The sequence below is a fragment of the Dysidea avara genome, chromosome 9, assembly GCF_963678975.1.
Source record: "Dysidea avara chromosome 9, odDysAvar1.4, whole genome shotgun sequence".
Classification (NCBI taxonomy): Eukaryota; Metazoa; Porifera; class Demospongiae; order Dictyoceratida; family Dysideidae; genus Dysidea; species Dysidea avara.
In genome coordinates this window covers 29,312,718-29,335,928 of record NC_089280.1, presented here as the reverse complement: position 1 = coordinate 29,335,928, position 23,211 = coordinate 29,312,718, and the positions used below count along the sequence as shown (strand labels likewise).

General features: G+C 38.9%; 2 protein-coding genes across 2 annotated transcripts in view; both read right to left on the bottom strand.

Moving 5' to 3' along the window:
• Positions 1-1,413: 1,413 nt before the first annotated feature.
• LOC136267711 (glycerophosphocholine phosphodiesterase GPCPD1-like) lies at positions 1,414-13,329 on the bottom strand. The gene is made up of 15 exons (XM_066062860.1): positions 13,071-13,329; positions 8,853-8,882; positions 8,624-8,734; positions 8,428-8,572; positions 8,230-8,383; positions 4,974-5,028; positions 4,747-4,839; positions 4,553-4,612; positions 4,453-4,495; positions 4,138-4,190; positions 3,444-3,509; positions 2,627-2,760; positions 2,443-2,578; positions 2,056-2,216; positions 1,414-1,635 (listed from the first exon to the last, which is right to left on the bottom strand). Exons 1-15 carry the CDS (start codon positions 13,230-13,232, stop codon positions 1,569-1,571), a joined length of 1,470 nt encoding a protein of 489 aa, XP_065918932.1. The 5' UTR covers positions 13,233-13,329; the 3' UTR covers positions 1,414-1,568.
• Positions 13,330-21,363: 8,034 nt separating this feature from the next.
• Positions 21,364-23,211, bottom strand: part of LOC136265612 (intermembrane lipid transfer protein VPS13A-like) — a 53,732-nt gene continuing 51,884 nt past the window's right edge. Inside the window, exons 94-105 of the mRNA XM_066060498.1 lie at positions 23,089-23,170; positions 22,918-23,031; positions 22,732-22,807; positions 22,530-22,678; positions 22,416-22,461; positions 22,244-22,367; positions 22,125-22,191; positions 22,023-22,073; positions 21,881-21,972; positions 21,692-21,827; positions 21,538-21,609; positions 21,364-21,486 (exon numbers count right to left, since the gene is read on the bottom strand). Of these exons, the coding sequence (XP_065916570.1) occupies positions 21,445-21,486; positions 21,538-21,609; positions 21,692-21,827; positions 21,881-21,972; positions 22,023-22,073; positions 22,125-22,191; positions 22,244-22,367; positions 22,416-22,461; positions 22,530-22,678; positions 22,732-22,807; positions 22,918-23,031; positions 23,089-23,170 (1,051 nt within the window). The 3' untranslated portion in view covers positions 21,364-21,444. The remainder of the gene's footprint in view (positions 21,487-21,537; positions 21,610-21,691; positions 21,828-21,880; positions 21,973-22,022; positions 22,074-22,124; positions 22,192-22,243; positions 22,368-22,415; positions 22,462-22,529; positions 22,679-22,731; positions 22,808-22,917; positions 23,032-23,088; positions 23,171-23,211) is intronic.

Genomic DNA, 23,211 nt, shown 5'->3' with positions numbered 1-23,211 from the left:
GACCTCATGATTGCTGAGTCCAGGGTGCCCACTGTATGTGATCCCCCCTGTAGGTCTTTGTAGGTATCCTTTTCTGTAGGCATGTATTCCTTTTTAGGCTAACATTTTTTTAAAACAAACTAGCTTTTTTCATAGAGACAGGTGGGTGGAAGGGAGTGTCATTAGGGCCAGTTAATAAAAAAATTATATAAAATGCTACAGACCACACCCTTGGATCTTCGTCTTTTAAAAACCTCCTCATTATAGTAGCCATGTCCCAAAACATAGCTAAGGTGTACTTTCATGACCTCACAAATAAGACCACCTCATTATAGTGACCTTGTCAAGTAGGTCCCAAACATAGCTACGGTGTACTTCATGACCTCACAAATAAGACCACCTCATTATAGTGACCTTGTCAAGTAGGTCCCAAACATAGCTAAGGTGTACTTCATGACCTCACAAATAAGACCACCTCATTATAGTGACCTTGTCAAGTAGGTCCCAAACATAGCTAAGGTGTACTTCACGACCTCACAAATAAGACCACCTCATTATAGTGACCTTGTCAAGTAGGTCCCAAACATAGCTAAGGGTGTACTTCATGACTTCATTAATAAAACCACCTCATTATAGTGACCATGTCAAGTATATTGGTCCCATACATGGTTTGCTAGTCATAGTCATGTGAATTACATTTTGCATATTTGACATCTGTTGATACAGACCTCATCCACAATGATGTCACTATTAACACGAATATATGGCAGTGACAGTGATGTTTGGGGGACTAATGTACAGGCACCCATGGAGAAATTGTTTTGATCAATAATATTTCAGTCATGAAGCAACATATCAACTAGTAGCCAACAGACATGGGTTTATAATAACAATAACTATCACAAACAAGTACTATCTCAAAAATTTTCCACATGTGATGTAATTATTTTACTTGCAATCCTACCTGTTACTTAGAGCTTGATATCTCCTTCCTTGGCTGAATTATAATCAATCAATCAATTGAAACTAATTTTCTCCATAGTTCAGTTGCCTTTGCCAGTCCCCCAAAATGTGGCCATCTTGAGGTGATTATTAGGTCACATCCACAGGATGTACTTATCAGGTTTCTCTTGAGGAATGCTCAAAGTATAGGTGATGTTGTTGATAATATAGTACATCCATGTCATGTGGTTCCCACTACAACCTCAACACAAAATATCAGCCTCAGTACGTCTGTGCTGTTTCAACTGTCTGCTCTTTTCTTCCAGATGATCTAACTTGTCTTGAGCAGCATCTATACAGTAATTTTTATCATTTTACATAAGAACACACAACATTAAGCAAACCAAACAACACAAAATCAACTACAAAAGTTGCTTAAAGAATCATGATAGGTTGATTTTGCTGACAACGCCAAAAGCATGATGCAGAAAATTTAAAACATACTAGACTCATAATATTATATAGTGATTACTTGAAATGTACAAAAAAATTATACTGCAGATAAGACATACATTAAAATAAATAGGTGAATAAAGTTAAATAAAATATACAACAGGTCAAAAATTATTTATTATACATGTTTTGGTTTAAGTGTTCACATAACTTGAGCTGTCTTCATCAACTTCTGAAGATTTTGTGATCTGTGTAGGAATCCTAGAGTGGAGGTGACGTTAGTAATAGTTACAATGTACATACCACAAGTGATAATTTTAACTATAGTGAAATGGCGTTAATAGGGCCACCTACTGAATATGCTATTAATGAGGTGGTTGCTAATTATCCAATGGTGTGTGATAACTAAAGTGTTTACAGGTGTTAAGCATAACAATGTATTTTACTCTCTGTAGTTTACTAACTATATAGGGTGCAACCCTTGAGGCACAGTTGTAAGAATTTCAATGAAATAATTAATTACTTGTTTTGTATTTTCAGAAAGAAAAACATGGCCACATGGCCATCTTATCAACAATTGAATCACAGATTCTATAGGAAACATGTCTGACAGAAAAGACATCATGTCTAGCTACATTACCACTTCTCTACACACCACACCACACCACAGCTAATCATTACCTGTCACACATTATGGCGGTCACTTTTCGGCTGTTCTGCCATGACACAAATTCCTCCAGACTGTTACGTGTACCCCATGTCATTATAAACAGTTCATGATCGTGCATTAAATCAATCATTTCTGACAGGCTGTTCACCAGATCAACACATACACTAATACCCTGTAACATAATAGAATGCTGTATGTATAATCTCCAGGTATAGCATATAGTAATGTCAGTAGTGTGTAAAATTACACACAGCGGTACATTTCTTAACGGCACACACACAGCTTTTGGTCTCCTTATTGGTTGCTTGTTACATACTTGACTTGGTAGGTTCAAGTATTCTACTAGCAAATTAATGAAAGTGGTCTTAGAAGTTCTGTACAATCACAGTAACACTTACAGCAAAGTTTTGTGACTTTGAAAAAGCAACTGCATCATAAGCAGAATGATTCCTTATGTCAACAGCTAAGGGATACTTTGATGACTTGCCCTCTGTTAAGAAGAAGACTGGAATTTGAGGTTGTTTCAATTGTAACCTGAAAGAGTTGATCATGTAGTAATCAGTGATGTTATCAACCTCTCACATAGTACATAGTGATGGATCAAATGTTGACATCACCATATTCCTCTTTGAACCATATTGGTACAGTGTAGAAATGATTACATCAGCAATTGTGTTACGGTTGAAGTATGGGAAATAGTCACACTCCTCACCATCCTAACACAATACATAAGTCACTATACACAAAAATGTGGCCCGCTGAACGAAAACTCAACTTGTTTGCATATTTCTGTTCTTTTTATATAATATTAAATGCCACTGAAATACAATGGGTAAAAAATGCATTCTACACAATAAATAATTTTACGCATGTTTTAATCGCTTCAGTAAACAGAGCATGAAGGAAGATTCGTATTGACACCAATGGATTCTGACTCTTCATAAAAAGTAAGAATATCTTTCTGTACCATTAAGCAAATGTGAGTCCTGTGTGTTTGGTTATGTAAAATGTATCTTTATCATTGCCATTTCTAACCTTCTTGCTTTAATAGCATGACCAAAAACTATATCTGATGAATGCCCTAGTTCATGGTGAATAATGACACAAGTCCCAACTCTGTTGCCTGTTGTTACATTTGAGACATTATGCTCAATTAAAGAAGTGCTTGTAATTTTTTTTCCAGTATAGGCATTGTACAAATTGACTGTTCTTCTCTTCTTGTTGTCTATTACTTTAACTCCGAAAGCACTTACCAGATAAGGTTGAAACTTTAACACCCCATTGGTAGACAACAAAAAAGTCATAAAATTAAGTTCAAGAAAAATGCAAACAAGTCAGGTTTTCGCTTAGCGGGTCACAAATATGATCACACATTCAGTACATACACAAAACACTTTACCCTCTTAGGGAAGGGATATTTCACTTCAACGTTGAAGAATACAGACTCTGGAAGTTTCTCCAGTACCTACACATGAGCACACAGTGATGTGTCATTAACATGTTTCTACACGTACACATTACGTATGTTATAAAGTAACATGCTTCACTCTGGTATCTCATATTTTAGTCATTTCATAGAGCTTATGGCACAATGTTTAGAATAGTCCTTCAAGATATGAAATAGTTATTTTACTATTGAAATAACTTCCGGTATACAGACATGCATGCAGGCACACCTCAGAACAGCCCTTGGAGATTGCACGATGAATGCACATAAACCTGCCCTAATAAGGTCATCTGTATAAACTGACACTGCACATGTGACCAAATTAGAATAGGCTTTCCTGAAGTAACTTACGCAACTGCCACTTAGCTAGAAATCTTCAAAGGGGAAATTGGACATGTTAAATGTATAGAAAAAGTTTGGATATTTTCAGCTAGCTTTAACATGAGAATTTAACCCCTTAGAAATTCCTAGCTAAATGGCATACAGCAAGTAGGTAGCTACCACAGATCAGAAAACCTACATGTCTTTGGATAGTAATAGCTTCACTGTGTCTTCACCTACTTAGCTACAACCAAAATTCTAATGGCCCCTTAGTAATGGAGGTTTTCTGATCTACGGTACAATGATGATTGCATGTCAACATCACCTCTCTGAGATGTGGAAACACTTTATTCTTGTTGTGTCCACCCAGTTCAACTCCTGTGGTTTGTATGACACAGTACAAGCATTGTACACATACCCTGAGCTATTGAATTGGCTGGCGGTGGCTGGAGTGGATTAAGGCTTTTACCATGCAATAGCTACCATACAGCACTGTGGTGGGGGGTAGAGTGCTACTGGTTGGTGCTAAACCATCAATTCCTGTTCCACATGGTACACGCATTTCACGTTCAAACGCATGATGACAATTTTGTCATCACACTTGTGACGTGGTACAATAACATAACTAACTAACACTTACCTGAAGATGATAATGGGCTCCGAGATTTATCTTTGCTGGAAAGCTGAAAAACAAGATACATTATGACAAACATCTAGCTTTGTGTTATCATTTCTTCTACCTTAAAAGATTTAATCTGGTCATAAGTCAAATCTTTCAACATAACATCAGCATAGTGATCCTGTAATGGATTATACAGTAACTGAAGTTATTTCATAATAGTCACATGTAATAAATAACAAAGCAGTGGACAGTTTCCACAATGAGATTAAGTGTCCAACACATGTAGTAATGAATATCCACCTCATAACTCACTGGAGCAACATTTAGACTGATCATTAAGTCATGATAAATGACTGGTTCCAGGTCCTTAGTCAGTTGAACATCAAACTCTACACCAATAGCTCCCTATAGCAGCAGAGATAGTGATGCATCACATGTGAAAGTGTGACAGACATTTCACGCCTGCGTCAGCCATGAAATTACAATGCATAGGTTTAGTGTACACAATACTGGGATGAGTTCAGCGTTTATACACTTACCAGTTCAGTGGCCTTCTCAAATGAAGCTATCGTGTTCTCTATTGTGTCCGTTGGCCTAAAAACATACAACAAACAATAGATACCTCTCGCAGTGTTACAAACTATGTTATACTTCATTTAGTTGTGACTGCTCTCACATGACTGGGACAAGGAAAACGAGACTAATGATATGACATCTAATCCCATAACATTAATAAGTGCTAAGTTCATTGATTATGATGGTATGTACCAACCATCAGGCCCACCATGTTCTCTCCTCCATCAATTAACTTTGCAACATTTCATCACCTCATCATATCACCATTGGCATAAGGAGTGACCACTGGAATGGATACTATTGATGTTCTTATAGATGGACTGTATTGTACTTTTTAACCGTTAGTGTATATGTTAGTGATGTGCAATATACTGAAAAATTATCAACATTGTAATATTTTTTCAGTACTGATATCATATCGAATCTCGATATTTTTATAACTGATATCAATATTTACCATAACTTTGTTTATAGTCAATATTTTGCTACAATTTTCAATATATTGAGTAATATTTTGGTAATTTACAACTTTTGGTGTGTGATTGTACAATCACGGTAAAAATGAAGCTCGGTTCTGCACAGTTTAACCACTTTCGAAATTTCAATATTTTACCAATTATCATATCGATATCGTACTAATACCAAAATCCTAATATCACACAACACTAGAATATGTCCTGTACTAACCCTCCCTATAAAACTCTTGAGCTGCATGACTTCAGAAACAATGACCTTACAACATCATATAATGTACAACATAAACACTATCAATAACCCAAACCCATTGCTTGTGTAAGAGAACATAAAGCACTATTTAGAAAATGGCATGCATAATATGCTTTGATCTTGGGAGGATAATGAGGTCTTTAAAATCCACTAAGAGGCCTGCGAGCAGGTTCTTAAAATGGTTAGAAACCTGCTAGCAGAAAAGACCTCAAGCATCACAAATCTCACCTTTGATCATTGATTTGCAATGCTCCCTCCAAGCATATTCAGGCTGACAGTCTGCAGTGGGTGACTAGTCACCCAGGCCAACATGTCCTTAACCACTCTATTCATTTTATAGGCATACCTTAAAGAATTCGATTATGGGAGGTACAATCTAACGTTGTACGCATGTTTGTTATGATGAATGGAGAAGTCCAGGAATATCATGGAAAATTCTGTTTAGTGCCCATCTGTTTCTCGAATATGTTTTAATTCATCTTCTATTATTATGGGTAATCTTCCTTGTAGAAATGTTATTTTGTGCTATGTGTAATGTGGGCGTATCCATATTCTGAAATCTCGTTCGAAACAGTGTCTGTTCTTTGTGCTACTCTGGTACCGCTGAAGGCACAACTTGTGACAAATTGTTCCCATTATATCAATCCACACAAGCTGCTTCTTTGACACACATGTTCTTTACACTGCCTTTCTTTACATTGCTGAGACGCCATGGGCACTGGCTACTGCTAACCTGGCTCGGTATTATTATTAATCAATGCCATATCCCAGCTGTGCCAGATCCAAGTCTAGCTAACTTGTGAAAGGAAACGGTGCAAGCTTCAATGTTTTCAACACTTCGACAAAGCACATTCAGTCTTCTGTGATTGTTTTAACATTGTGTGACGATTTCAGTATGACATATAACCCAATCCCACAATGACTCCACCTATATGCCCCTACAAAACACATACATTTTCTACGTCGGTTAGAAACTACGCCCTTGGATCTTTGTGGATTTTACAATCCACAAAGATCCTCATGCTAGGTCTCTAAATAACCTACACATAGTAAATCTAATCAGGATGTACAGAAGCTCCAAAAGGTTAATGAAATTAATCCTCCCTAACAATAGTCACATCATAACTAAAAAGCCATACAAATGATAGAATGTGTGTAGCACATGTGATGTGCAAGCTCAAGAAAATAAACCAGAAACACTTGAGTGAATATTTTGTGTATGATAGTCATATTGTATAGTTACAGGTACCAATATAAGCCATGATTACAAGCTGGAGGCTTCCAGCATATTTGGAAAATAGACAACTGGTCCCAAATACATAGATTGAGGCCCAGACTATTGGTTGTTTTAATTCTCTCCCTTTACGCTGAGTTTACAGCCAACTGATGGATGAAAGTGCTAGCTATGAGTAATCACATGACCAAGCAAGTTTGTGTGCATGTATCATACAGTAGTCAACACACTGTATAAAGGTTGTCCATGGTTACCGTTTCAATAACAGTGTTCTACAAGACTTGAATTCTTTTCAATGACAGGGACTATCCAAAATAAATACATACCCAGTCTCAAATAAAGGCCCTATTTGTTTACAGGCCAGATAGGAAGTAAAAGCCTTCAGGCGTTTATATTGTATTTTATAATATTTGTAGGGAAGCTAGTCAGCAATGGTTAAGTAACACCTCAGTTGATCCTTAAGAATAAATAGAATTATTAATTGATCAACACTAATAACAGTTGTTTATCACCAGTAGAAATATTAATTAGATTTTGACTTATTGCATCAGCTGGTATAGCTGTAGAGGAGGTTGGAAAGCTTTAAGCATTGCTAAAATATATGACAGTCTCTTTTGATGGAGTTAAGTCAACACTTCTGTTTACGTACCTACACAATCAGTGTGATGAAGTTATACTGCGAAAAATTGGTTTGGCATTTTCACCTGGCTTTGACACATGCCTCTATACAAACTAAAACAACTTTGCAAGTATTAATGATAGAAAGATCCCACATCCACTACACTACTCACCATGAACTCCTAGAAAAATTGGCACTAAGCATTGATTTAGTTAGGTGTAATGCCATTCGTCACACCACTTAGAGAACAGCCTTTTTCATCAAATGTCTGCCATGGCTGTATACCGTTTCATTTAACAAGGAATATCTTGCCATACTTGGTGCTATGGCCTTAAACTAAGTGCCATTAGAATCCTTATGCCCTATAGAATCTTGTGGTATACACATGATCTTATAATGGACACTTGCATCATTAAAAACCCCATCAAGTTCCAGCAAAGACTCCGCCTACTATTCATTGCTTTGTTTCGAGGATCATGTGAAATACCAAATAAAACTATGCAATTAAGGTAAATAATTTTAGGTGGAACTTAAAGCATGTCCAACCCCCTCTGGTATACCTCATTGACAGATACTGTCCCTGTATAGAACGTGACAAGATCAAGCTATGTGCATGGTGTCTAGCATAGTAAACACTTACTGATCAAGACAGAATGTCATCCCATTACCACGATGTCCTATAATCATAGAATGACCAACTGTATCCACCCACTGGTATAGTTTAGACAGCCTCCACTGGTCATTGATTTTCCTGTTAGCCAATGAAGCACAGGGCAGCACCACGATGTAATCCACTGCTAAAAATAGTAACACATCATTTCTTTCCTAATTTACTGACCTGATATAGTCCCAACAGGAAGTAGGTCAACATCATGTAAAGTTAGTGTAAGAGTTCCCTCCAAATTCCTCAACTGTCGAGGTAGGACACTTGCTCTACCCACAACTTCCTTGTTGGAGTCACTACACACTTCAAACCCATAACTCTGTAATACTAACATCACAACAAGTTAACACTATTACTAGTACCTACTCACATAACACTTGTAGTCTGGTACCCTTAACATCCATAGTTGTGGTAATAGTAACATCAGGTGACCAACTTTAGTGTCTAGCTCTTGGCAGTGACCAGTTACTGAGTCTAGAAACTAATAGTAACAAATTGATTATTAGAAGGGATATTAACAACACAACTAGCTACGTATATGTGACAACACTTTGACAACTTTATATATACACATATACCGCACAAACACATCAACTCACACAAGCTTTGAAACTGCTCGGTAGAGAAGGCTATAGCACAAACAACAAACACACTAATACAGGTATGATGTTATTATAACATTAACTCTCATATTACAGTGTATATTCTTAGCCTATACATCATGCTCATACTTGATTTTGCAAAAGCATTATGCACTACTTGGCTACTGTTCATTAATACAAGTTTAACCGTAGGTTAAACAGTGTTAACTAGAAGGTTATTTTTACATTCATATGGCTAGCACTGTTGATCTGGAAATATGAACAACAGCGCAGTCACATGTACCAACATAGTGTGGGCGGGAATTTTGAATAAGATTGAAGCGCCCGCCAACTGGTTACTTAGCGACATTCAACCGACAAGCCGTAGTGAGCTGGGAAGCTGCTTTTCCCACCCACCCTACCTTTAATTCACCTAAATTTATCTCCATTGATCATGCCTAACCTGGTATGGTTAATGTGACATGGGTTCAGGATTAGTAAGGCAGCTAAGACCTTTTTTTGTGCACTTTTGGATAAAAGCATGAAACTTGGCACATAGTTTGTATTCATCATAAAGGTCAATTTTCAGTAGGGAGCCACCTCAGATTTGACCTTTTGTGACCTCTACAGGTCAATTAAGCCCACGAAAATGCATTATCTTGCATTAACACCAGTTCCACAAATAATAAACCTTAAGTGTTGGGTATCAAATGAAAGCTGAGACTTCAGGGAGTGTAATGAAACCAAAATTACACCTGTAGCACGTACCAAATCATAGATATGTTTTTTTACTGCCTATTTTTTAGTTTTAAACATGACCTGTGTGAAGGTATTTCAATAGCACAACCTTCTCTTGACTTGATTTTTCATGCCTGCCTGATTTTTTCATGCGTGTCATTCTAAACATTCCAACACCATAGTCTTCAAAAATTTTAAGAGTGGATTCTGTAAAGTTGTGCTCAGGTAAGGCATGTATTGTATGTAAGTTAACAATATTGCAACTACACTCTTAATACAGGATATGGCCTCTAAAAAGTATTAATAACGCTCTGTAATGGCAAAGCGCCATGTGTTAGTGGATATTGAGACTCCCACACCAAAAAGAATTGATACAGGGGGCATTAATTGGGAGTTTTGTATACTGTGCCAAGAGAATGGGACAGGACTGTAGTGTCCATATGCAGTTAAAAATAAGAAGATGATTACTGGTAGTGGCCATAGGTCTTTAGTGGAACAGCTAATTAGCTTTAATGAGCTTGGTCACATGCCAATCAATATTGATATCAAACAGCTGGATGATGGTGGTGGTATTGAAGCCACATTGGCAAGGAACCGTGCTGGATGGCATAAGTCCTGTCGTCTGAAATTTAACCAGACAAAGTTAGAATGACTAAAGAAACAACAAAATAATGAGAAAGTTAGTACGCCTCCATCTGTACACACACGTTGCAAGTCACAGATCTATTGACCTTAAAGATGACAAGTGTTTTCTTTACGATAATCCAGGCGGATCTGAAGGTCTACACAATGCTTCAACATACAACATTGATGCAAAGTACGCAAATGTGCCATAGCTTTGAAAGACACTACCCTTCTAGCCAAGCTTGAACCTGGGGACATGATTGCTCTAGAAGCCAAGTAATGTCTTGTGGATCTATACAACAGAGCTAGGGCACTGGACAGAGCAGGTCAAGAAAAAGATTGTGAGGCTCATTTACATGGAATCGCTTTAGCAGAATTAGTTGCATTTATGGAAGACCTTCGGAAGGAAGATATTGCACTAGTTTTCAAATTGACAGATCTTACACAGATGTACAAGAATCGACTTGAACAGCTTGGTGCTGTTGTTGATGGTCGCATACATTCTTCAAGGCTCAAAGACAGGTTGCTGTCAGCACTTCCAGATCTTCAGGCACATCTACAAGGCAATAGTGTCATTCTCAGTTTTAATGAAGATTTTATTGTAGCTCTTACAAAAGCTTGTGATTTTGATGATGATGCAATGCACTTAGTACGTGCAGCACAAATAGTGCGTAAAGAAGTGTTTGAAAAGAAAAATTTGTTCGATGGATCTTTCAAGCACTCAACTGAACAAGAAGCTGTAGCACCATCACTAATGGCCCTTGTTAGAATGATTCTAGATGGCCCTAGCATCAAGCATCAGTCTGACACTGGCATGTCCACCTCGAGGGCTGCTCTTTCCATATCTCAAATCCTTATGTTCAACAGTGTGAAATATTGTCGAGGCGCAGATTCTGTTAATCACAGTCGTGAACGACATAATCGTGATCGTGAAATGCCACTAGCTTTGTATGTGGCTTTTAAGCTCCATGTTGCTACTAGAAAAAGATCTCTTATTGATGCATTTTTCAATCTGGGTATCTGTATTTCATATGACCGCCTTCTGCAGTTGACATCTGATTTAGGCAATGGAGTGTGTGAGCGATTTGAGTTAGATGGTGTTGTGTGTCCTCCAAAGATGCGTAGTGGACTTTTCACAGTAGCAGCAGTTGACAACCTTGATTACAACCCTAGTGCTACAACAGCAAAAGACTCATTTCATGGCACAGGCATTTCACTCATGCAACATCCTTCCCACACATTCGGAGGTCATGATCGAGGTGTGCTAATCATTGATCAAACCGTTTCTCATGGAAAAGAATTACTCCGCTTCCTCAGAAATATACTAGTGTACTTCCAGCTGCTTTTAAAACCAAAGAATTTAACATTCCTCCTGTCAATGGCTCTGTACAACCTACCAATTTCAATGCTACTGATGAGGGAACAAAGGCAGAATGGAAATGGCTTGAAGTAGTGAAGGAAAATCTCAAGAAGAGCCCATTACAGAAATCTGATTGGATAACCTGGTCTGCCTATCATTCCAACATGCAAACTGCAGTGATTCCACCAGCTGCAATCAATGCACTGTTACCCTTGTTCTTAGACAGTGCTCATTCTGTAGCAATGATTAAACATTTTTAACTTTTTTAACTTTAATATACATATGTTAATATGAAATACATGCTACAGGTGTAATTTTGGTCTCATTACACTCCCTGAAGTGTCAGCTATCATTTGATACCCAACACTTAAGGTTTATTATTTGTGGAACTGGTGTTATTGTAAGATAATGTATTTTCGCATACTTAATTGACCTGTAGAGGTCGCAAAAGGTCAAATCTGAGGTGGCTCTGTACTGAAAATTGACCTTTATGATGAAAACTAACTATGTGCCAAGTTACATGCTTTTATCCAAAAGTGCACAAAAAGGCCTTTTTTAAAGGCTTAGCTCTCTTACTAGATGTCAAAATATGGACAGCTGTGGGGTTGTTTACCACACGAGTTTGTAATGAAGATTTGTAGTGGCTGAATTGTCTCCCGGATCACGTGAGCATCTCGCGTGTGCCCTAAACCAGGAATATGGTTAACTACACAATAACGATACAAGACAATTCAGCCATTCCACCCTGGCACACCCATTTCTCCACACGAGCCTCATATGTATTTATATAATAGTATTGGTTGGTCATAGAAACCGCAACTAGTTAAACACAGCATAGAATAACCAAACTGACCGAACAATCAGCACTACATGACCCATTTCATCAGTCAAATGTACACGCATTCATCAAAAACACAAGATTGACAATGGGAGTATAGTGACAAGCATGTCCTGTATGTGGCGGTTGCTGCACAGTGAGGTTTTTATGCACCCATCAATGTATTGCCCCACTACCCCCCCTAGGGCATATATGGGGCTATAGTGGGGATTTGACACGTCAAATGCCCCACAGTAGGGCAAACCTATCATGTAAAATCCCCACCATTGGCCCCAGTTGTAACGCAGGATTTTACATAGCAAAGAAAGTTACAACAAAAACACTTGGGCGCTTAATGAACGGCTGTCTAGTGGGGCAACAGTTTCGTGTCAATTCCCCCAGTAAAGCCCCACCTTCGCCCGAGGGGTGGGGGTGGGGCAATACATTGATAGGTGCATTAAATGTCGGTGATACTGTGAGATATATGCACTTACAAGTTAAACACAACATCCTACGTGGTGTGTGTACACGTGTGTTGCATGACAGAGTTACAACAGCACGTGCAAGTCACGTAACTACAGTGGTATCTATAAAAGCCGTGTACTCACCAGCGAAAAGTTTTTCAACACGTATCGTAACTGACAAGAACAAATTCGTTTAGCAAGACACTTCATTTACAGTCATATGTATAACTGACCTTTATATTGTGTAGAGGCTTGGCGCGCACTTGGATAGTGTACTGCGAGGTGTTCTCCACACCAATGACACTGAGTGGTTCCGCTGAGGAGGAGTGAATGAAGAACTGAACTTCATTTTGTGTTCCTAGCCAATCTCGAGTAGTCGTCCTCTCGGTAATCATCGTGTATGAGTACTGTCAACCTGAATGCGCTATGCAACGGAACAAGGCAGTTTTACACACTTCATGTATCATAACCGGGATGCAAATAAAACCGGTTTTGCATGCAGAAACAAGTTAGTCTAGCGTGGCCAGACCTTTCCGCGCGGCCGCTTATCGATTAGAGATTATAAGCGGCGCGCTACAAATCCAAAACAGCTTGTCCGTTCCAACCCCCGTAGTAGTGTTTCTACTAAGCTAGCAAGGAAGAATCTGCTCGAGCAACTTTCTGATGAACAATGCCAGGATGATCGTCCTGAGGTATTGGACACTTCAGGGTGCTGATCGATGTTGATGACAATCCCCTTTTCCAGTGGCGGATCTAGCCGTCAGTGGCAGCCTAAATACGTACGTAAACATTGTTGTACTGACAATTTGTTATAAACAACTATATACCACTGTATTTCAGTAGCATGCATGTAGTTGTACTTAACTAACACGATTCATAGCTATTAAATCCTCAGCAACACTTCACTTTTCATCCCCCACTGCATTAAAAACGATCGAAATACTCTAATAGAACAATCAAAGCTACAGCTTATAGTTACAATCTTTGCCCTATAGTTAGCTATAGTATTTACAGTTTAAAGCATTGGATTTATTGCAATTGCTAACTACCAGTAGCCTAAAATCCAATTTCAGAGCTTCTAAAATCTCAAAATTTTCTGGAGAAATGTTATCAGATTCCTTATTCAGCTATGTCAACTTTCAGAAACCCCCTTTTAAAAATCCTAGATCTGCCACTGTTTTCCCTTAATTATAGGTAGTATGCGTAGTCTGTTCCCTGCTCTCCGGGAAGAGGGAACAGAGAGAGAGAGAACCATCATTATCGTGAAATGAGGAAACAAGTACATTACGGTGAGACCTCGGCCTCATGTGACCACAGCCAGACTCTTTAAAGAGATCTATGTGGGCACAGCAAGGTTAAACAAACAAAAAAAGCCCCCTAAACCTACGTACAAAAATAGAAAATTTGTTACATAATTACACCATAAACTATGCTGTCCACTCACAATGGCGGATCCAGGATGGGGCATTTGGGGCAAATGCCCCCCTCCCCCCCTCAAGAAATTGCATACAAGATCGAGATACTCTAATAGAGCAGGCAATTACTTTAATAAAGCAGTCACAATGTTCATGAGGCAGTGTAGCTTACCTATGAAGCTATAAATAAGGATTTTATTTTACATAACATACGTGATATAATAATTATATTTGGTAAAGGATAACTAGCTATTATTGTTGTGACCTTTTTTTTTTTTGCTCTTCAACTTTTTTCAGCAAGGTGCCCCCCCTCTTTCCAAACTCTGGATCCGCCCCTGACTCACTGCACTGAATTCCCCTATAGCTCGGTGCATGATGTCTTGGCTGCAGTGCTCCATTATGCACCTATCAATGTGTTGCCCCACCACCCCCTTCCCCCCTCGGGCATAAGTGGGGCTTTACAGGGGGAATTGACACGAAACTGCTGCCCCACTATAGGGCTTTTGACAATCGTTCATTAAGTGCCCAAGTATTTTTTGTTGAAACTTTCTAGGCTATGTCAAATCCAAATCCCGAGTAAATCCCCGTGTTGCAACTGGGGCCAACAGTGGGGATTTGACACGATAAGTTTGCCCTACTATGGGGCATTTGACATTCGGCTGTGTCAAATCCCCACTATAGCCCCACATGTGCCTGAAGGGGGTGGTGGGGCAATACATTGATAGGTGCATTAGTTTTTCCTTGCTGCGGTCTACTGTAGCTAACCTGCCTACGTGGAGCTAGATCCATCTGTGGCAGCCCAGTAGTGATTGAGGTACTTGACCTTACAACATCTGAAGGTCAGGTGCTTCCTTCAGATTAATCTAAAACGTCTTTGTCCAGCATCTTACCATCTGGTGCTGAGGGTGGTGGCAAGGGGTGCTGGTCATCCCGGGAAATAAAAAAATGTGACGAAAAATCGCCATATGGATGGCATGTAAAATAATTAGAATTTTCATATTTACTGGCCGGGGTTGCTAATAAGAGCAGGGCAAAGTTTGAAATTATTTTAAGAATTTTCTTGTAACTTAATGTATTGAGAATGGCTTAAAGCCATCAACAAGCAGATTTGCACTATATAGTTTGCAATTTGATCATTAAATATTTTAGGTGTCAAATCATAGATTATAGAGAGAGCTAGTCTATGGTCAAATGCACCCATATGGGTGATTTTCCAAAATTATGTATAGCTACACAACATTGTTGCTCTGGTATGAACTTAATATACTGTGCCGTGGTTAAAGTATTATAAGTAATGAATTGATATAAGGTTTCCAAATGAAGATACTTATTAGTTAACACATTTGGTTTCTCTTGCAGAGACAAAGTTGGAAGATAATGGCAAAGTAAACCTACAAGAAGCATAATTATTTGCTTGAAAGTGGATGTTAGCATTGCAATATGCATTTAGAAATAGGTCATGGACATGAAGAAAGACATAGGAAAGAAAGTTATGTAGTCTTTATTCCCAAAAAGTACTCACATTTTGCAGCTGTGGAAAAAAATACTGAAGTAGATGAACAAAATGGCAAATCTCATTGCTTTGAAAAATTAGACTTCATCTTTGCTAGTGGACCTAAACTTCTTCCAAATTAACTTCTAAGGCTTCTTTTGAGGTTGGAAGAGATTTCTAAGGTGGTGTTTAGTTGAGTGTTCTATTAGGATTCTGATATATAGCTAGGTGATCTATATTATGAACCAGCGTTGAAACCGGGTCACTACTGCTGACCCGGATGACCCACTGACTCACATTAATTAAAGCCGAGGCAAGGGGTCGCCAGCCGCCCATGCAAACTTCTAAATTGTGTACGAGAGTCCCAATATTTAAATATTTCAAAACGTATTTCTGTACTATTTCAATAAATATTTCATGGATTTCTATGGATTTATAATTGGATTTCTCAGATAGTGTACGAGTGTCCCAAGACGTTGGCCACCCCTTGAGCCGAGGCGTGCGATAAGAGCTATGTTTCAGGTAGTCTCGAGTGAGCGAGACTACGTTTCAGCGTACGATTCGCGTTGAGTAATTAAACGAGTAGTTATGTGATAACTAAGAGTTATGTGATAACTAAGAGTTATGTGATAACTAAGCCGGTAAATTTATAATTTAAAATCAGTCAGTGGGTTATGGTTCCACCGGCGTAGCTACTGGGTCGGAACTAGTCTCGTGCGCCCGACCCTTAGATAGGGTCCGCAACGCGAAAAATCCATATCCTCCAATCAACTATCTAACTATTGTCATGTGTTAGGCTAAGTGTAACTTGAATAACACCAGCGTGGCAGCCAAGTTTGCCACTTTCGTCTGGTAGAAAACGATACAAATGTCTTAAAATCACGTGATTTTTCGTTCCAGCAGTTCGTAGGGTTCTTCGTATGCCACGATATTCACTCTCAACATTGTCCAAGTAGCCTATCATCAACTCAAAGTATTGGTGGTTTGATTTTATTGGTCAGTTTACGGTGGCAGCACGATCTGTGCAGCTTTTTGACAACAGACAAAATGTTTCTTGCTCTGGAGCACAGGACAGGCAGAGCAGCAACTGCGCCGTGGGTCAGCAATGACCAGTACTAGGTAAAGTACCTGCATGAGGAGTATGGTTATAATTGAAGCTTGTTAGCCATCTGGCTGAGCCATCTATATGCTGAAATTCGGCCAAATTGACGCGATTTTTGCAAACAAATACCAGAATGGTTAATACATCAGTGAGACAGTCTCCAACAGCAAGGATACGAAGCTTATAAACACCTAACAATACGGCTATCTTGCCCAGTAAACGTATAGAGCAATCCAATGCATGAAATAAGCACTCACGTGATCGAAATTCAAAACGCGGAAATACCCATGAAATTGCTTTCATTTCTGAATAGGAACCATGCAGTGTGCTCCTTTTGTAAATATTTGTGTTAATTGTTTACTCAGGCGTGGTCTGGGCCAGTGCCGGTGTGTTTTATGCTGTGATGGCATCATAGGGAGAGTCTCATACTGCTGGGCTAATCGAGATGTTGAACCTAATGCACACAAACTGATTGTCACTTGATTCCAAGTGATTTTAATGTCATTATGGCTGTATTTTCCGAGATTTGAATATCGATCACGTGAGTGCCTATTTCATGCATTGGATTGCTCTATGCGTTTACTGGAGGAGATAGCCGTATTGTTAGGTGTTTATAAGCTTCGTATCCTTGCTGTTGGAGACTGTCTCACTGATGTATTAACCATTCTGGTATTTGTTTGCAAAAATCGCGGCAATTTGGCCGAATTTCAGCATATAGATGGCTCAGCCAGATGGCTAGCAAGCTTCAGTTATAACCATACTCCTCATGCAGGTACTTTACCTAGTACTGGTCATTGCTGACCCACGGCGCAGTTGCTGCTCTGCTTGTCCTGTGCTCCAGTGCAAGAAACATTTTGTATGTCGCCAAAAAGCCGCACAGATCGTGCTGCCACCGTAAACTGACCAATAAAATCAAACCACCAATACTTTGAGTTGATGATAGACTACTTGAACAATGTTGAGAGTGAATATCGTGGCATACAAAGAACCCTACGAACTGCTGGAACGAAAAATCACGTGATTTTAAGACATTTGTATCGTTTTCTACCAGAAGAAAGTGACAAACTTGGCTGCCACGCTGGTGTTATTCAAGTTACACTTAGCCTAACACATGACAATAGTTAGATAGTTGATTGGAGGATATGGATTTTTCGCGTTGCGGACCCTACCTTAGAGCGCGAGACTAGGTCCGACCCGGAGAAAATGTGACCCGGATGACCCGACCCGGTTTCAACTCTGTTATGAACCACTACCGTGGTTCATGATAAAGCAAAGTGTACATGATGAGCTTCTCTGATAGCAATAAATAGTTTGGGTTAAGGTTTGGCCACATGCCTTTCCTTTGTTCACTGATAACATTATACAGATACATTGCCGTATACAGGAAAGGTGACCTAACTCGAACTATTACTATCAGAGAATCTATACTGGCACTTTGCTTTATTGAGAATCAAATAATTTTGATGCTGTAGCATCAAAATAAATTAAACTGTGCGTTTACAGAATAGATAAAATGTTTTTTTCCTTGCCACAAACAAAATACCATTCCTATTCAACATTATTTTTTGATTAAAACTAATCCAAATCACACATCAGGTAGCTGAAATCAAACTAACACCACCAGTGGATATCTACACTAGTTTTGACCCTCAAACTGTGACTCTCAAGCTACTCAAGGCTGGTTTATAACAGGCGTCTTTTCTGGATGGTGTGGAGAGCTTGAATGGCATGCGCAGTTTCTCTTGTGAAGGGCCTGGCTTAACAAGAATGCATGCCTGAGTGGTTTACTGGTGGATGGCCTGATAATGTTGGCCAAACTTTTTCTGTTGATTTTGCTGCATATCAGCCACTAATAAGCCGGCACAGCCCTGTAATCTTGTATCTTGACTTCAATAATCATGGTCTGCTTTCATTTGAAGTCTATCTCTTGCCCACCCCACCCCTTTGTGAGCACTCATTATTATTATTACTACTTCACTCATCCAACTTGGCAGGAAACTCTTCTACAAGCAGCTACAAGTACTGGAAGTGGTCTGAAAGGTAATAGATTGATGCATCTTTTGTGTAAATTTCATATGCTTGCTTGCTATCCTTGGCAACTCATGCTGACTTGAATTCTTTAAAACCATTAATTGTATCTTGAAACTTCTAATGAGCAATTTGGATTGTTGTTTTTTTTCTTCTTCAAACTCCATGCAGTCACATGTTGTACAGTATCCATTCAAGAACAATGACTATATACATATTTAGTAGCTAATACTTAAGATATACCAAATAATGGTTTTCGGCAATACCACACACAGAGCCCTAATAACTAACTCATATTCATCATGGTGGTGGGATGAGTACCCTGAAGGCCCTCATGATCAGCTGGTGAGTCTCAACCAAAACCAAACAAATATATGTCAGTCCATTAAAAGTGATAGCCCATATTTGAAGGTGTCCATATTAGCTATCATAAACAGTAGAGCACTTACACGATCTAAAATAACATTCCCGGCCCATTATACTTTAATCTCAAACCAATGTGACTTCTAGTATAAATGCATAACAATTAGCTAGGTAACTCTTTTCAACTAGTCCAAACAGGGAAGGTACCTTGTCAGATCTACAGTAACAACATCAACTTTAGAAAGTCTAGGAATCCACTTACATGAATAATATACTAATAGGTACGTGATTACAAACTGTACCATACCAAGTGATACATTAAAACATCTATGTTCAGACATAAATTATTATAAGCTACAATATCATAAGCTATATAACATAAGAACTCTTAGTTGCTCTATATTAAGTCATCCAGTTCACCTTCCATATTTTGTGACCCAGTACTAGAGTCTGGAAAAACCAGTCTTATCGCCTATTTAAAAGTATCGAGAAATGTCAGTTTTAAGCATAGTGTATACTGTTGTGGTTGAAGCTGTGTACCACATATTTTACACCAATTCCTAGTTTGCCTTCCACTGTACAAGTAGCCAACAGCTAAGTTTCCCACCATTATGGATCATTTTAAAACCATATATGGTCAGGCAAGCTCCAAAAGGGGTGGGTGTTGGGGGTGTGGAGCCAGCAAAACCAGACCACTCAAGTCTTGATTGTGAAATTTGAGTTTATTCATGTAGCTTTGTATTCTTGGTAAAAACCAAATTGCAAACCAGATGATATGACCAGTTTTCCCAGATCCAGTCACTTTTTACATGCTAAGGTACCGGTTTTATACCTTTTTTTTGGCTCAAAATATGTCTAGCTGAATATCAACCAGTACACACACAAACTAACAGTTTATGGTTGGCTTTGCATGGGGTATATAATTAAAATACAAAAATAAGTGAAATCCATGCAAAACTGTATAAAAGGGTGTTGCGACTGCTGCCTTTAATTTAAAAAACCCGGGTGAAAAGTTGTCAAAGCAAATTAAAGGTGACAGCCACAATGATGGTGATGATCATTAATTACATTATTAATTATCATTCAGGGGCGGCGGAGCAGGCCAAAGAGGAGGGGGCCAGGCCAGCTATAAGCTGAAGACCAAAAAAAAAGAGTCATACCTGCTGGCAATAGCTGCATGCCCTCCACCAAATGTATCTCCTTACTTATAACTACATGCATGTGCGTAGCTAATTAGCTACGCACATGTAGTTATAAATAAGGAGATATATTTGGAGGAGGGCAATTAGCTATATGCACATGTAGTTATAAATAAGGAGATATATTTGGTGGAGGGCATGCAGCCTTGGTGAAAAAGTTTGAAATCAAAAGTATGGTGGCCATGAAATGGTTGCAATGATGTTGATGATAACATAGGCGGTGGAGACAGGAGGGCCATGCCCCCCCCCCCACTTTTATGGGACAATGTTTGCAAGAAAAGATCGAGATACTCTAATAGAACAGTCGGGATTAAATACTCTTTTAAGTCTCATAGAGTAGTCACAGTATTCAGAGGAGCAGTGTAGTAAGCTATACTTATAAGTATAGCTTACTACACTGCTCCTCTGAATACAGTATAAGTCTCATAGAGCAGTCACAGTATTCAGAGGAGCAGTGCATGTAGTAAGCTATACTTAGTATAGCTTACTACACTGCTCCTCTGAATACAGTATAAGTATAGCTTACTACACTGCTCTATGAGACTTAAGAGTATTTATATCCCGACTGTTCTATTAGAGTATCTCGATCTTATCTTGCAAACATTGTCCCATAAAAGTGGGGGAGCATGGCCCTCCTGTCTCCACCGCCTATGTTATCATCAACATCATTGCAACCATTTCATGGCCACCATACTTTTGATTTCAAACTTTTTCACCAAGGCTTTTTGAAGGCTGCACCCCTTTTATACAGCTTGGTTGCTGTTGTGTGGATTTATCCTTTACATGATCTGATCTATCACACGTTATCCTAGAATGATATATCAACTCAATTTCTTCTCAGAGGTCAGATTCTTTGGTATTGAGATGATAGCAAGGTGACTATTTCACTAAAGAGTACATATACTAACAGTCATACACAGAAAAATGTCTGGGAATAAATTGATATTAAAGATTATAATTTATGAGACTAAAATTAATTGCAGCATTGCAGATATATATATAATGTCATTATTGGTATGTCACTGTTTCTTTGATCAAGTCAAATGCTTCCTACAGTATCAGATATAATGACACTGACCAGTAACACTAGCTTCTCCTTACCCTAGCCAGTTGAGAGTTTGGTAGTTCATATCGTTCCTTGTTTTTAGACTGTAATTGTTGAAGCTTATCGAACTGTAGTATTGATACAGTAACATGTATACACACATACAGACATACTGTTACATAACAACTCAATGGTATTGTTTCAACATACCCCGGAACGTTTTGATTTATACTTAGCTTCAAGGGTTACTCCACTAAGACCCACACCTGACACTTTGCTGTGCAACACTTCCCATAAGATATTCCATCCTTCCAATACTCTAGCCTTCTGTACAACCAGTATTCTCCTGTGTGGATAACAGCATGCTAGAGATAGAAGAACTGAGATTTATAGGCTAACATGTCAGTGATCAGTAACACAGTTATAGGATTAGGGGAGATCTTGAGATGGGCAGAATAGCAGTCATTGTTGTAATCTGTGTCCTCCAGTGCCTAATACATGCATACTGAGATATGTCACACCTTGTTCATTAAGCACCCACCACAAGGAGAGCACTGCCATATGCCTTTTTGGAAGAATATGGAGTCAGTACCTGTAAGATGTATACATCACTATAGTAACTGTTTGGTCATTTGTAGGCTACCCCATCTTTGCCAATAAACCTTGGTGGTCTCAGCTGGACAAGTTGAACATTATTTAGTGATGTAGTCCTATACATATGACCAATAACGTATGTTCTACTAGTAACGATGATATGAAGACCTTCGAACAGTATCCAGACCACCACTGGCCAAATCAATCAGTCCTCCAGTTGGCCTCAAGACCAGCCCAACTACTCCTTTACCCATTCCTTTAGCTAACCCTACAACACCTTCCTCCATCACACCTAAGTAGTATATGGGGTGAACATAAAAATTATAATAATAGCTACAACCTTTCACTGGTTGCGTAACTACACCCGTCACTCCTTGGAAGATATTCTGTTGTGAAAAAACAAACAAACATAAAAGTTAGTAGTTTTACTACATAGTTTCATTCTCAGGTTTACCTTAGCAAAGCCAGTAAATTTGGAGCCAAATCTTGGAGGGGCAGATTTCTGTTGTTGTCGTCGGTCAATGAACTCTTCATCAAATGTCAACTTGGCAAACACATCACCAACTGCACCGGTGACTTTAGCACCAGCTCCAGCTATGCCACCTGCAGTACATGTCAGTAGAGGATTGATGGAATATGTGCTCAAATATACATACCTACTGTGCCTCCTAGGAAACTCTTCAAACCTATGCCTAGTCCTTGTAGAAACTCATCTCCACCCAATATCACTCCCTATCAATATTGATATTATATTATACTGGTTGTAGCTTTGAGTGTGTGTGTATGTATGTGTGCGTGTGTGCTGTGCATGCGTGCGTGTGCGTGCATGTGTGTGTGTATACCTTGTAGGGCTCATAGAACAAATCTATAGCACCACCAGCAACGCCCTTCACCACGGAGACAGGGTTTCCCAACATGTCAAGGCCAAAAATGAGTGAATAAATCTGATAAAACGTCTGTTGATGACATGCACAGTTAAGATAAACACTTCCACAATTTCACTACCACATCACCTGGGCTGTGTAATGCTTTACAACAATATCCTTTAATCTCTGCAGTGTAACCTGCCGATACTCCAAGTGTAGAAATGCATACCTACACAAAAAGACCATTAAACATTATTTGGTGCAGCTACA